At 36.1% G+C, this 13,164-nt stretch overlaps 2 protein-coding genes and 1 non-coding gene across 6 annotated transcripts; all 3 read right to left on the reverse strand.

Moving 5' to 3' along the window:
• TRNAL-AAG (transfer RNA leucine (anticodon AAG)) lies at positions 1-81 on the reverse strand. Its single transcript has one exon. It is a non-coding gene; the product is annotated as a tRNA-Leu (tRNA).
• A 585-nt stretch (positions 82-666) lies between these two features.
• LOC137813692 (uncharacterized) lies at positions 667-11,144 on the reverse strand. Of its 4 annotated transcripts, XR_011081480.1 has the most exons (8): positions 10,850-11,144; positions 10,699-10,739; positions 9,788-9,845; positions 8,970-9,063; positions 1,807-1,891; positions 1,666-1,731; positions 950-1,125; positions 667-826 (listed from the first exon to the last, which is right to left on the reverse strand). XR_011081480.1 is itself a non-coding variant. In XM_068616068.1 (7 exons), exons 1-7 carry the CDS (start codon positions 10,938-10,940, stop codon positions 1,012-1,014), a joined length of 549 nt encoding a protein of 182 aa, XP_068472169.1. In that variant the 5' UTR covers positions 10,941-11,144; the 3' UTR covers positions 667-1,011. The 4 variants fall into 4 exon arrangements, 2 of the variants coding, with proteins under 2 accessions (XP_068472169.1, XP_068472170.1); XR_011081481.1 differs by lacking the exon at positions 1,666-1,731; XM_068616068.1 differs by having other exon boundaries at positions 667-1,125.
• A 193-nt stretch (positions 11,145-11,337) lies between these two features.
• On the reverse strand, positions 11,338-12,612 carry LOC137813690 (ribonucleoside-diphosphate reductase small chain). The gene has a single exon (XM_068616067.1). The coding sequence runs from the start codon at positions 12,473-12,475 to the stop codon at positions 11,486-11,488; it is 990 nt and encodes a 329-aa protein (XP_068472168.1). The 5' UTR covers positions 12,476-12,612; the 3' UTR covers positions 11,338-11,485.
• Positions 12,613-13,164: the final 552 nt, after the last annotated feature.

Here is a 13,164-nt window from a genome sequence, read left to right on the forward strand (position 1 = left end):
TGTTGAGAGTGGGATTTGAACCCACGCCCTTTCGGACCAGAACCTTAATCTGGCGCCTTAGACCAACTCGGCCATCTCAACATGTGATGTTTAATATCAGTTATTCAATAATTTACTGTTTCTGTATACTCTAACAACTATACAATTTTTGTTTCTGTTGTATTGGAAATATATCTTCCTTCAAATCAAAACGTACATTACCTCTAACCAAAAATCATTCTCCTGGATTTTGAACAGTAACCATACGAAAACTTGGTCCCATAGAACCTACCAAGTTTTCTATAACTGCAGTATCGTAAAAGCTTCTTCAACAAATTACTTATACAAAAGCATGCTCAGATGCCTAATCGACTCATGCTTTTAACATTTATATTATATGATAATAGCTAATCCTTAACCCGTTTACTGCCTATGGATGAAACTTGAAACAAAGGAGATAAAACTAATTATTCCTTATATTTATTTAAAAAAGAAAAAAAAAGTTTGCAACAGCAGATTTCTTTAGGAATCTACTAGAGTGCTGCCGAATTATTCGATTGGAGATTTTTTTTATTTCCATTTCCATAAAAGCTACTTTCAAACTTCATATAGCATTATTAATTACAAGTGTAGTACTTCATGTTCAATTGTGTTTTAAAAAATAAAAAAATTCGATACCATAATAAATAATGGAAGCATCATAATACTTTTCCACCATGCTTTTGATAATAAGGATTCAGTACAGTACTTCACATAAATAAATTAGACCATGGTCGTTATACTCTCGCTGCTGAGGCAGAAAGCCTAGCCATGAAAACGCTACCTCCCATATCGTAAAAATGTTCACCTTACAAAAGTTCCAATAATAAAAATATAATGAACATAAAATCCAGTAACTTGATAAAACGTCAAAAGGTTAGGTAAATAAAGTAAAAAATGTGTCAAGAATTGTGAATTGGCCAACTCCTACCCTTGAACCAAAATATCTCTGAATTTAACAAAAGGGTTCGTCTTAAAGGCTGGCTTCTAGGTCTACCTTGGCGTATACAAAGGGGACACCTTTCTTGGAACAATCTCTTCGATCTGCTCAGCTGACAAAATGGATGTCTCACTTTCATAATTGCTGCTTTTCATCTGCTGGTGTAACTGGCAGAAGAAAAAAAGTTAAATTCATCTAATAAATTCATTTTCTACTACTTCAAATCAAACAAGCAATTTTCAATAAAAATATCCTGAATAGGATTATGAAGCTCCAAAACCACGCGATAAGCTAGCCCAACAAAGTTGAAATACATATATACATATACTCATACATGCATATATGTATATAACATATATATATATATATATAGCATACGTATAATGTGAGAAAATGGGTTACTGAGATATGGGAGTTTAATAAATATTCAAATCTAGATCCATACTATTTGTCCCCTGAATTTCCTCATGTGCACCAAATCACCCCTCCCCCAGCCCCACCATGAATAAAAACCACCTCATCGTGGGATGAGAGGACGATGACGACCAAGCATTAAGCTTTGGCCTCCACACAGTGACCGAAAGGTGCAAAATGAATGTAATTACAATTCAGAATTGGTGTGTCACAATTGATTACCACTGTTATATTTTTCTTACTGGAAGCAAGATTTAAAACGAATCTCCCTGTACTTTGAAACCAGTGTTTACCTTCTCAAGGATTGCAGATTGATCGTCCAAGTTAAACTTGCGCATGTACTTCAGCATCTCTAGTTGCTGTAAATTTTCACGCTTTCTATAAAGTAGTGTAGCAAGTACCAAAGAATTCATCAGAAGTCAAATAAATTTTACCTCTTCCTGTAAAATTTGTTGGTTGAGCAATTTTTCTGCAAATTCTTCTTCTCCAAGCTCTGCTTCATCGCAGGCAACCTCTTCTCTGCCAAAAGACATTTCGCATTACATAACTGTACTAATCCTTCTTCCAAATAAAGTCGTGTAGTTTATTTTGCGTATGGAGAGAAGAAGAGGCAAGCATTAAATCAGAAAATAGGATTCAGTAGCTTTGAAACCACGAAGTACATTTTTGGGTTACATAATATTTTAGGTAAGGGGGTGGGGGAGGGGTATTCCAAAACCTCTCTTGCTATGATTTAGCTATAAGTTGTTTCCAACATATTATAAATTAATTGAAACACGTCTGCTGGAGTGCATGAAAAACAATCAAAGCTAAGTGTTGTGATATTGTATAGTCAGGCCTGGGCCTCTTGGGCCTTCAGTTTTGTTTCGCTTTTTTTTTTCAGTAATTGTCCTACATGTATATATGTAGGATTGCTCTGTTTTAATATGATGAGTTTTTTTTGTCTTCCTTTGATAATCCTTTCTTCCATTCCTCTTCTGGTTTCCGTTTATGCATGAGTGATATATCAATATGTGAGATGTTCGTATGAATATGCCTGAGGGAATCTACCATTTTCATATCAGAGCAAGTTGAAGGACCTGCTCTGTTTCCGCTGCGTTCTTATCATGTTTTGTTCTTTCCCTATTTCTTATTCTTGCTTCTTCTCTTTCTTCATGGAACTGTCGGGTACAGAAACTGGTTTTGTCATGGATCATTGCATGAATCCTTCCCGTCCCTTCCCTTCTACTTGCATTCCAAAAAGGATCCTGGTGTTATTCATCCTGGTGTTATTCTTGTCACTCCTCAACTCAGTGAACAGAATTACCATTCTTAGACCACAGATAAGAAGAGGGTTCCTCTATCCAAAAACAAGTTGAAATTCGTTGACGGAAGCATCAGCATACCCGAGCATGGTGATTCAATGTTTAAAGCCTGGGAAAGGTGCAACATTAAGGTTTTATTTTGGATTAATCGAACGCCATCTGCCCAAATAGCTGAGAGTGTGGTTTACATTGATGTTCCCAAGAATCTGTGGGATGATTTAAAGGAAAAATCCTCAAAAGGAGATGATTTTCGTCTATCTAACTTATTCCAAGAAATTAATTCGATTAAGCAAAGAGAAAGAAATGTCACTTAATTCTACATTGATCTCCACATTCACTGGGAAGAACTTGAATCTTGGAGACCTAGTCTAACATGTGTTTGTGATGTTGCTGCCAGATGTGAACTATCCAAAATTCCAGTCAAATACAGAGATGCTGAACACATTATATGTATTTTAAGGGCCTTAGTGAAATTTACAAACGCAAGTCATGGAACCCCTTCCCAACATAAACCGGGTCTTTTCTTTGATTATCCAACAAGAGAGGCAACTCACTATTAACACATATGCTGAGAATAAAATGATTGTTAATGCTGCTGAAAGACAACGGAATTGGAACACTACTGAAAAACAGAACAATTGGAAACCGCAAGATCAAAGCACTTAGAAATCTCAAGGTAGAGGTAGCATTTGGAGAGGAAGAGGGCAATCCTTTATTCAAGAAAAACAATGTTCTTATTGTAACAAGTCAAATCACGTTGTTCATGAGTGTTATGCTACACATGAATTCCCTCCATGGTAAAAACAAAGAATTGAGCATGCTGCTAACTTCTCGGAAAAGGACATAGGTAATGACTAATCGTGTAATCTGGTACAGAACAACAATCAAGATTTGAAACATGATAGCAGTCCCTTTACGGCTGAGCAAGTTCAATAGCTTTTAAAGCTTTTATAAGATTCTCCTAGCCATAGTGTCAACCAAATACATAACTCCAGCAATGGTGAGTCTGCTACATAGAAAACTCAACCAGGTAACAGTTCTTGGATTTTAGTTACCAGGGCTACTGACCATGTTACTCATAATAAGTCATTTTGTTACCTTCTTCAAAATTAAACATGTTCATATAAGGCTTCCTAATTATTCTTACGTACTACGTACTGTGAATTATGTTGGCACCATTCAATTCACTGATAAATTTATCATTTTCAATGCCATGTGTATACTTGAATTTACCTTTAACCTGATTTCAGTTCAACGTTAATTGATTTAAATTGCCAACTAACTTTTTCTCACAAGACTTGCAAATTCAGGATAGTGTTTCATCAAGGATGATTGGTCAAGCTAGGTAGAGGATTATATTATCTTCGTGAATCTTCTTTCATACCTAAAGAAAATCATTTACTAGTTAATAATACTTTGATTTGTAAAAAGTCTTATATAGACATTTGGCACTTTAGACTAGGTCATCCTTCAAGTAAAGTTGTTCAACATATCTACACAAGATTCTCTTATGTGCAATTTTATTTCTGAAAAGTTTGTGATATATGTCACTTTTGCCAAACAACACAAGTCTTCTTTTCAGAAAAGCGATACTGATTATTTAAATGCTTTTGACTTGATATATGTTGATGTATGGGGATCTATAGTTGTTAGTTTTGTACATGGTCATAAATATTTTCTCACTGAAGACAAAACGTGAAACCAGACCCTTGTTATGTAGTTTAATAATGTATGTTAAGAATCAATTCAATCGGAACATCAAAATTATTAGATCTGACAATGGTAGGGAATTTAAATGCAATGATTTATATGATAAATTTGGAATTTTACATCAATAAACTTGTATAGAAACCTCACGGAAAATGTTGTTGCTGAAAGGAAACATCAGCACATCCTAAATGTTACTTGTAATCTTCTTTTCCAATCTAGCTTGCCAAAAGTTTGTAATCTTCTTTTCCAATCTAGCTTGCCAAAAGTTTATTGGTCTTGTGCTGTCACTCATGCTATTCATTTAATAAATAGACTTCCCTCAAATACTCTTAATGGAAAGTCTCCCTATGAATTATTTCCTACTCATCTAAATTTCAAGACCTTTGATTCTTTATTTTGCTTCAACCTTAAACAACAATAGGACTTCAAACCAAGGTCCAGAAAATGCATTTTCATTGGTTACAAAACTGACATTGAAGGATATGTTCTCTTAGATGTTAAGAATAGAAAAATTTTCATACATAAAATTGAGAAGTGAACTTTAAGCCTAACTCAATTTTATAAAACCGGCTTATAAAGTGAAATTTGCACTCACTTATGCTCTAATCTCTAGTCGATGTGCGATCTCCAACACACATCTCTAACGCAGAGACTACCAACTCGTGTGTGGGGTGGTCTGATAACGGACTGATAGCGGATGACCTGATAAGTCCAACAAACTTTTGCTAAGATAGGCTCAAAATGACTCTGATACTATGTTGAAAGAAAAGAAGAATAGGGTAAATTTCTTGTATATATTGAACACATAAAGTTATGTTTATATAGAAAAAGAAATATATGGGCTAACCCATTACATAAATAAAAATGTTTAACAATATCTATAATATCTCATGATATCTAATAACATCTAACAAGTAGAAATGTTATCTTCTATAAAAAAATATTTCCTTACAAGCATTCCAAAGGTATTTTAGAAAACAACAATGATACTACTAAAAATTCTGCACAAAATAATCAAACTTTCTTGCTTGAGCCTCTCAGTTATTTTAGCAGTAATGATAATCATACTGAAGGTTCAGACATCAGTACAAATGATGCTCGTAGATCTGATGATTCTAGCAACACTGAAAACATCAGTCATGATACTTCCTTCAATGAAAGTTTGGAATACAACAGCACCAATGAAAGTCACACTGATGCAGAAAATATCAATGAAGACTGCATTCTCAAGCGATCCAACAGAGTAATAAGGGTTCCAAAAATTTTAATGGATTATCATCATCAGGTTAATTCTCTTTCTGAAAACTCTCCTTCTCAAACCAAAAGTTAAATATCCCATATCATCTATTTTAACATATAATTATTTCTCTGATCAACATCTGAATTATACGTTGGCCATATCTTCTCATAATGAACATTGCACGAATGAGAAGGCTGCCATGAACAAAGAGATCAAAGCTCTTCTAGACAACAAAACTTGGTATCTCACTGAATTGCATCCTAAAAAGACCCTTATTGGATGCAAATGGATTTATAAGATCAAATACAAGTTAGATGGATCCATACAAAGATACAAAGCACAGCTCATGGCCAAGGGGTATACTGAATTTGAAAGGATAGACTATTTGGAATGCTTGCTAGCAAGCCCTGTTACACCTATCATGTGTGACGTCAAGACTTTATTTGAAACTGAAATGCTTCTTAAGATGCTAACTCTTATCACAAACTCATAGGAAAATTGTTATACCTTACCAAGCGTTCTGATAGCAACTTTGTTGTCCATCTTCTTAGTCAATTTGTACAAGAACCTATTATTCAACATCATCAAATTGTTCAACATATTTTTCGGTACATCAAGGCTAACCCTGCAGAAGGTCTGCTCTTTGCTGCTGATTCCAATATTCAATTAAAGGGGTCTACTACTTGGGAATTACAATGGCTAAGTTATCTTCTTCATACTCTTCATATTCAATCAACTACTACTGTTACAATCAGACTACCCGACACATTGTTTACCATATGAGTTTCAATGAACATACCAAGTATATATCAACATTGATTACCATGTTCGTGAAACTTCAAGCCAATCTTTTCCATCTTCTCCTTATTCATTCATGTGATCAACTTGCAAATGTCTTTACTAAATCTTTAAGCCATGTGAATTTCAAAACCATCATTTCCAAACTTGGTATAATGAGTATACATTATCCAGCTTGAGGGGTGGGGGTTTGTGATATTGTATAGTTGGGCCTAGGCCTCTTGGTCCTTTAGTTTTGTTTCCCTTTTTTCCAGTGACTGTCCTATATGTATATATGTAGGATTGCTCTCTGTTTTAATATGATGAGGTTTTATCCTTCCTCTTCTGGTCACCGTTTATGCATGAGTGATATATCAATATGTTAGATGTTTGTATGAATATACTTGAGGGAATCTACCATTTTCAATACTAAGTACAACCAATAAAAATTATCAAAATGCTTCCATAGACTGCATGTTTGTTCCTATTTTATATTTTTGGAAATAAAAGTTTTTTTTAATTTCAAAAGCCCGACTAAAAGGCTACCAAAACAAATATAACAATTATTTCTCCAAATGAAGCTAATTCTTAATGAAAATCAAAAGCACATAAAAGTATTTAACATTAACTACAAGCTCCACTCTCTGAAGGATGCAAGTGTCATATGCTTTAAATATGGTGGAACCGTCAAGCCAGTCCATTTTCTCAATGATAGTATTGCACCAGAACTAGATGCATTGTACTGATTACATTCTTCTTCCCTTTGAAATTAAATTAACATCTTGGAATCTAAAACACCTTGATCTTCCGTGCTCTTGAATCACTGCCTTCTAAGTTTGACATCAAGAAGACTTCATACAATATTAAAAAACATGAGTGGCAAGGGGATGGACAAACTGCTATAGTCACTCAGGTGGAGGAATCAATGAAGAAATCCAAGACTCGGCATCCAATTTGCCACTTCTACTTCAGGTACTACGCTAGGAAATTTAATTTCAAAGGAAAGAAGAATGTAGGAAAGGTGTCCCAATACATGTGGAACCCCAGTAACAAATACTTTAAGAGTAATTGCAAGTATGGTCACAAGGTTGAAGATTGATATATTCTTAAAAAGAGACAAGAAAAGCAAGGTAATTCCTTAGCTCTAACTTTGTCTAGGGAAACTAAGTGTGATCGTTAAGGACGGAGCTGAAGTACCTGTAGATGTTATGTTGGTACAAGAATTGTTTCTTTATGTTTACCTTTCAGACACACTTTATTGTTAATAAAAGATGTTGTTTATGTACCTTCCATGAAAAGAAATTTAATTTTTATACATGCCTTGGATGTAATTACAAATTTATGTTAGACGATGGAGAACACAAATTCATGTTAGTGTTAAAATCTTTTTAATTATTATTATTATTATTATCATTATTATTATTATTATACATATTTCAATTCTCTGTTTTCGTATTTAATATGATTAAATTCTTTAATTGCCATCAGGCCACCTTAAATACATTTTGTAGTTTTAAATGTCTAAATTGAGCATTTTATTTTCACTTTTTCATAGCATACAACATGTATATCATATGTATGAAATTTAAAATTGAGAACTTTTATTCTTTACGACTTAGTGATCAAAATGCAATGAATAACATTGAATTTTGGTTGGGTAAAAAGGAGAAAAAACTTACAATTTCAAAAAACGCCAAAACATTTTCGTTTTGTAAAGATTTGTATTTTGTGATTCTGCCCCGTTGAATTATATTTCATAAAATTGATTGGGAGTTTTTTACCCACTTTCTAGGGAATCACACTGATATTATAATTATAGATTAAACCGGCTCATGAGGTGAGGTTTGCACCCCACTTATATACAATGAAATGTCCTAATCTCTAGTCGATGTGGGATCTCCAACACACTCCTCACGCCGAGGCTACCAACTCGTGCGTGGGATAACATATTATGGGTTTATCAGGCCACCCACTATCGGGCCGTTATCGGACCACCCATAACATATATCTCCATGCACGAGTTGGTAGCCTCGGCGTGAGGGAGTGTGTTGGAGATTCCACATCGACTAGAGATTAGAGCCTTTCATAGTAATATAAATGGGTGCAAACCTCACCTCATTGAGCCGGTTTTATGAGGTTGAGTTAGGCTTAAAACCCACTTTTTAACAGTTACTAATCCACATTAACTATTTTAACACTCCCTCTCAACAGAAAAAAAAAAACAGATATCCTGGTCTCTTTGGAAGAACTCGACTATCCTGTACAAATCCTTCGCTAACAGATTTCCCAACTACTCTCTTTCCTTGCATCCCTATGTAACTCAATCGGGCGTGATTTATGTCTCCTAGTAATTATTCCCTAGCCAATGCTAAGTTGGAGAGCTAATTCACTGATCCTCTTTAATGCAGTCCTTTAAATTCTATTCTTGAAAAGTCAGGACAACTAAAAAGCTAGGAAAGACACGCAGGAAATGGCCATTTTTATAAATGTTTGTTCTAACAATGGAAGAAAAAATGTTAACAGGTTAAGAAGTGGGTGAAAGCCAGATAAAAGAGAGAGAACTTACTTAGAGAGGAATTTATAAAACTGAATCACCAAATCCAGGTCATTCTCATATACAGTACTGACTTTTCCCAGGCACGAGATACCAAATCTTGGATCTGTTGTGTAAATTATACAAATAACAATGTTTCAGAATTAATTACTATCTTTGGTTATACAATAAAACAGATTCTGCATACAATCATTTCATGTATCATAATGCACAAGTTCACCCCACATTTATCCTAAACTAAAATGGTAGGAACCGAACACTCGAGCACAATAAAAGTTTTTTAAGAAAAGGTAATTCTCATCAAATGTGAAAACTACAGTATTTTAAGACTTTATTTTAGGGAAGAAAACCCACGGATTTTCCAGAAAGAAAAGAACCAAGGGCCTGGGAACAATATTCAACCTTAAATTCCAACCAAACTATATCCCAATACTATTTCTGGCAAAAGTAATTTCTAAACTAATCTACATTGGCATGTCTAGCAGGTTGATATAAAAGTATCACCCACCATGTATATGGTGTCAATTCAATTTTTTACCAAGGACAAAGACCAAGAACTTGAAGCACGACACATTTGACCATGAAAAATTTAAGATGATGTGATCCATTATGTGTTTCTCTTTTACGGATGAAAAAGTGAATAACCAATAATGCTCCAGATGGTTTTTGTATCAAGGGAAAAATAAACTACAATCGAGGATGTGCAGCCCATACAAGAATTGAGTTTACACAAAAGCACCATGATGGCACAAATAATTATATGAAAAGTAAGGTTCCAATGCTACAAACAAAGTACAGACAATTAATATATCACAATAAAACAGACATACCAATACCCATCTCCAAAAATATCTCTTCTTGTATTGCAGTGGTGACAGCAACAGCCTCCTGCTCATTAGTTATGAAATCCAGGAAATGACAGTGAAATTCATTACATGCTAACTTTTATCACATAAATTCAAGGGGCAAAAGTTTCATCTTACATGGACTTGCACTTTAACTTTATATATCCAGCATTTAGTTGTCTTTCCATAAAATTAACGCAATAGAGTATACACATAGATGCTAATAAAAAAGGATAAAAAGTGCACAACAATGCCCCATGTGGTTTGCGATGGCTAATAAAAAAGGGCAATCCAAAGCACCAGATCCCCCAGCTAGTGAACCCTGAGGAGGGTATATATATGTAGCCTAATCCATGCAAGCAGAGGGGTCGTTTCCAGAACTTAAACCTTCAAACCTTATTGTTGCACCAATATTTGCCCTCCGCTAAGACTAATCATACAATAGATCAAGAAGAAGCAAAGACAAAAGTTCGAGTTATTCAGCTCAGCTGTCAGACATTCATCAATTCAAATCAGAGGAAGAGACTAACAAGGAAACAAAGTCAAATTCTGTCAAGGTTCCTACATAATCATTTTTGGACAAAATTTGGGTTTGGGACTTTATGATTTTGGCATTGTTCATCAAAAAATTAGAACATAACCTCTATAACCAGCACAAGTCTTGTATTACAGGATTTATAAAAAGTAATGCAAAAATAAAAATCAACTCAGTACGTCTAAATTTTGCGCAATTAATTTCCCTCACAAACCCGTGATTACTTCTTATATCAAGGACGGCTCAGTAAACTAAATACGTAATGCGAGGAGAGAAGCAAAGTCGCTTTATATCGAAGATAATTTAAAAAGACTTGTAAGACATAAAAAAGTGAAGGAAAAACGACAACAAAGAAATTCACCTGCTTATCCTGTACAGCCCCAGCAATCCTTTTCTTCACATCTGCATATACCATAGATTGCGAAAGTGCGAAAGTGCGAAAATCAAATGCCAGTAAGTAGCTAATCAATCACCCAATAAGCAGAACAACAAAATAGGGTTATGAAAAGTACCAGGTTGAGAAGTAAGGAAAATGAAACGATCGAAAAGATGGAAAAGTTGCTCTCTTGTTAACATCCCAGTACTCTCGGTCCCAGATGCCATTCGTAACGCTCATAAACCACAACAAAACGAAGAGATACTAGCCTCGCTAGTCACTGCAACTTAAACGATTAACAAATTCCGTTGTATTTTTCAGGGCTTAAGTTTAGGCTCGCTCCTTTCCACACACTTTTTTACCTTCAAATCAGTTAAGCATTTCCCCAATTATTTTATTGAATTCTGTTGACACTAAAAAATTTCACTCCCATTTTACAACCCATTTTATTATTTTTATTTTCAGTAATTTACAGTTGTTACAAGAAATGTCATATAGGCAGTGATGTAAAACTCCTTTATCTTATTTTATTTTAATAAAGAGAAAGTTCGTAAAATGTTACCATTGTCCTCTTACATTGACCTCAATTAACTAACTATTAAAACAATAAAAATGCCAAATATCTGATAACTGAAAGTATACTTTATCATTCCTCAAGAAAAAATCAGAAATAATAAAAAATCTAAATACTATGCCTAAAAACAAAGGAGCCCATAAATCTATTTAACAGTAAAAATACAGGGAAATACTACTAGCATGAAACACCAATAAACTAAAAGTCTTCATCCATCTTGAAGACGTGTGTATCACCGTTGCCATTCAAGCTGGACATGACGGAAGCCTTCTGGTACTCCCCCACGCGCTTCTCGAAGAAGTTGGTCTTCCCCTGCAGCGAAATAAGCTCCATCCAATCGAACGGGTTCTGCACATTGTACAGCTTCCCGCACCCAAGCGCACCGAGCAACCTATCAGCAACAAACTCAATGTACACACTCATCAAGGCCCCGTTCATCCCCACCAACGCGCAAGGAAGCGCGTCGCAGACAAACTCCCTCTCGATGTCAACTGCATCGCGCACGATCTCCCTCACGCGCTCCTCGGGGAGCTTGTTCCGCATGATAGAGTAGAGCAGGCACGCGAAGTCGCAGTGGAGCCCCTCGTCGCGGGAGATGAGTTCGTTGGAGAAGGTAAGTCCCGGCATGAGGCCTCGCTTCTTGAGCCAGAAGATAGAGCAAAAGCTTCCGGAGAAGAAGATTCCCTCGACGCAGGCGAAGGCAACGATGCGCTCGGCGAAGGACTCGGCGGAGTCGATCCAGCGTAGGGCCCAGTTAGCCTTCTTGGTGACGCAGGGAATAGTGTCAATGGCGTGGAAGAGACGGGTCTTCTCTTTGGAGTCTTTTATGTAGGTTTCAAGGAGGAGGCTGTACATCTCGGAGTGAATGTTCTCGATGGCGATCTGAAAGCCGTAGAAGGCGCGGGCCTCGGAGACCTGGACCTCCTTCATGAAACGGCCGGCAAGGTTTTCAAGGACGATGCCATCGGAGGCGGCGAAGAAGGCGAGGACGTGGGTGATGAAATGGCGCTCGCCATCGGTTAGAGTCTCCCAATGCCGGATGTCCTGCGAGAGGTCGACCTCCTCCGCCGTCCAGAAAGAGGCTTCAGCTTTCTTGTACATTTCCCAGATTTGGGGGTATTGGATTGGGAACATGCAGAATCGATCAGGGTTAGGGGCCAAGAGAGGCTCTTCGGGAATAGAAGGCATTGTGGGATTGGGAGTGTGTAGAAAGAATGGGGTTTATGTTTTGGAGATTGGGGGTTAGGGTTTGAGTCTGAAAGAGGGGAAGGAAGGGCTTATATAAGGAAGTGATTGAAAATTGGAGCGGGGAATTTGAAATTTTTTAGGTAAGGCTTGCGGGAGAAGATTGGAGTTGGGAGAGAGGGTAGTTTGGGGATTTTGCAATGCGTGTTGTGTTGGATACGTTTCTTTAGTTTTGAAGGGAGGGAGGGAGGGATATTATTTTGGTAGGAAATTTTGTGTTCGCGGGTTATTTGGAAGGTTTGAAATTGAAAAGAGGAGTGTGGAATCCCGTTTTGGTGTGATAGGCGGAAAGGGTGAAATTTGAAAGCCACGTGCTTGGCCTGTTTCTTCTTCGTTCTTATCCGTTAATATCCAATACTGTCTCTGATTTCAGAACTTTTGTCCGTACTTAGGTAAGACGATACACGTGGGGACACGCTCTTCACAAATGAGCTGTACACGTCAGAAAATTCTTAGATATTTTTGTTAATCTATTTACATATATTGATATATTAATGTGTTTAAAATCTATTATTTAGATCTTGTTTCATAATGTTTTTATATTTAAATTCATTCTACTAATGCACTGAAATATAAATTAAAAATAATAAATTAGCGAAAACACATGTATTTTTGTGTATGGGGTGGTATAT

The sequence above is a fragment of the Phaseolus vulgaris genome, chromosome 1 (genome assembly GCF_000499845.2).
Source record: "Phaseolus vulgaris cultivar G19833 chromosome 1, P. vulgaris v2.0, whole genome shotgun sequence".
Classification (NCBI taxonomy): domain Eukaryota; kingdom Viridiplantae; phylum Streptophyta; class Magnoliopsida; order Fabales; family Fabaceae; genus Phaseolus; species Phaseolus vulgaris.

Coding starts and splice junctions, on each gene's coding strand:
- LOC137813692 (XM_068616068.1), bottom strand. CDS start 10,940: ATGGCATCTGGGACCGAGAGTACTGGGATGTTAACAAGAGAGCAACTT. Junction 10,740..10,849: donor TTTCCTTACTTCTCAACCTG/GTACTTTTCATA, acceptor TGGTATATGCAG/ATGTGAAGAAAAGGATTGCT. Junction 1,732..1,806: donor AACAAATTTTACAGGAAGAG/GTAAAATTTATT, acceptor GAAAATTTACAG/CAACTAGAGATGCTGAAGTA.
- LOC137813690 (XM_068616067.1), bottom strand. CDS start 12,475: ATGCCTTCTATTCCCGAAGAGCCTCTCTTGGCCCCTAACCCTGATCGA.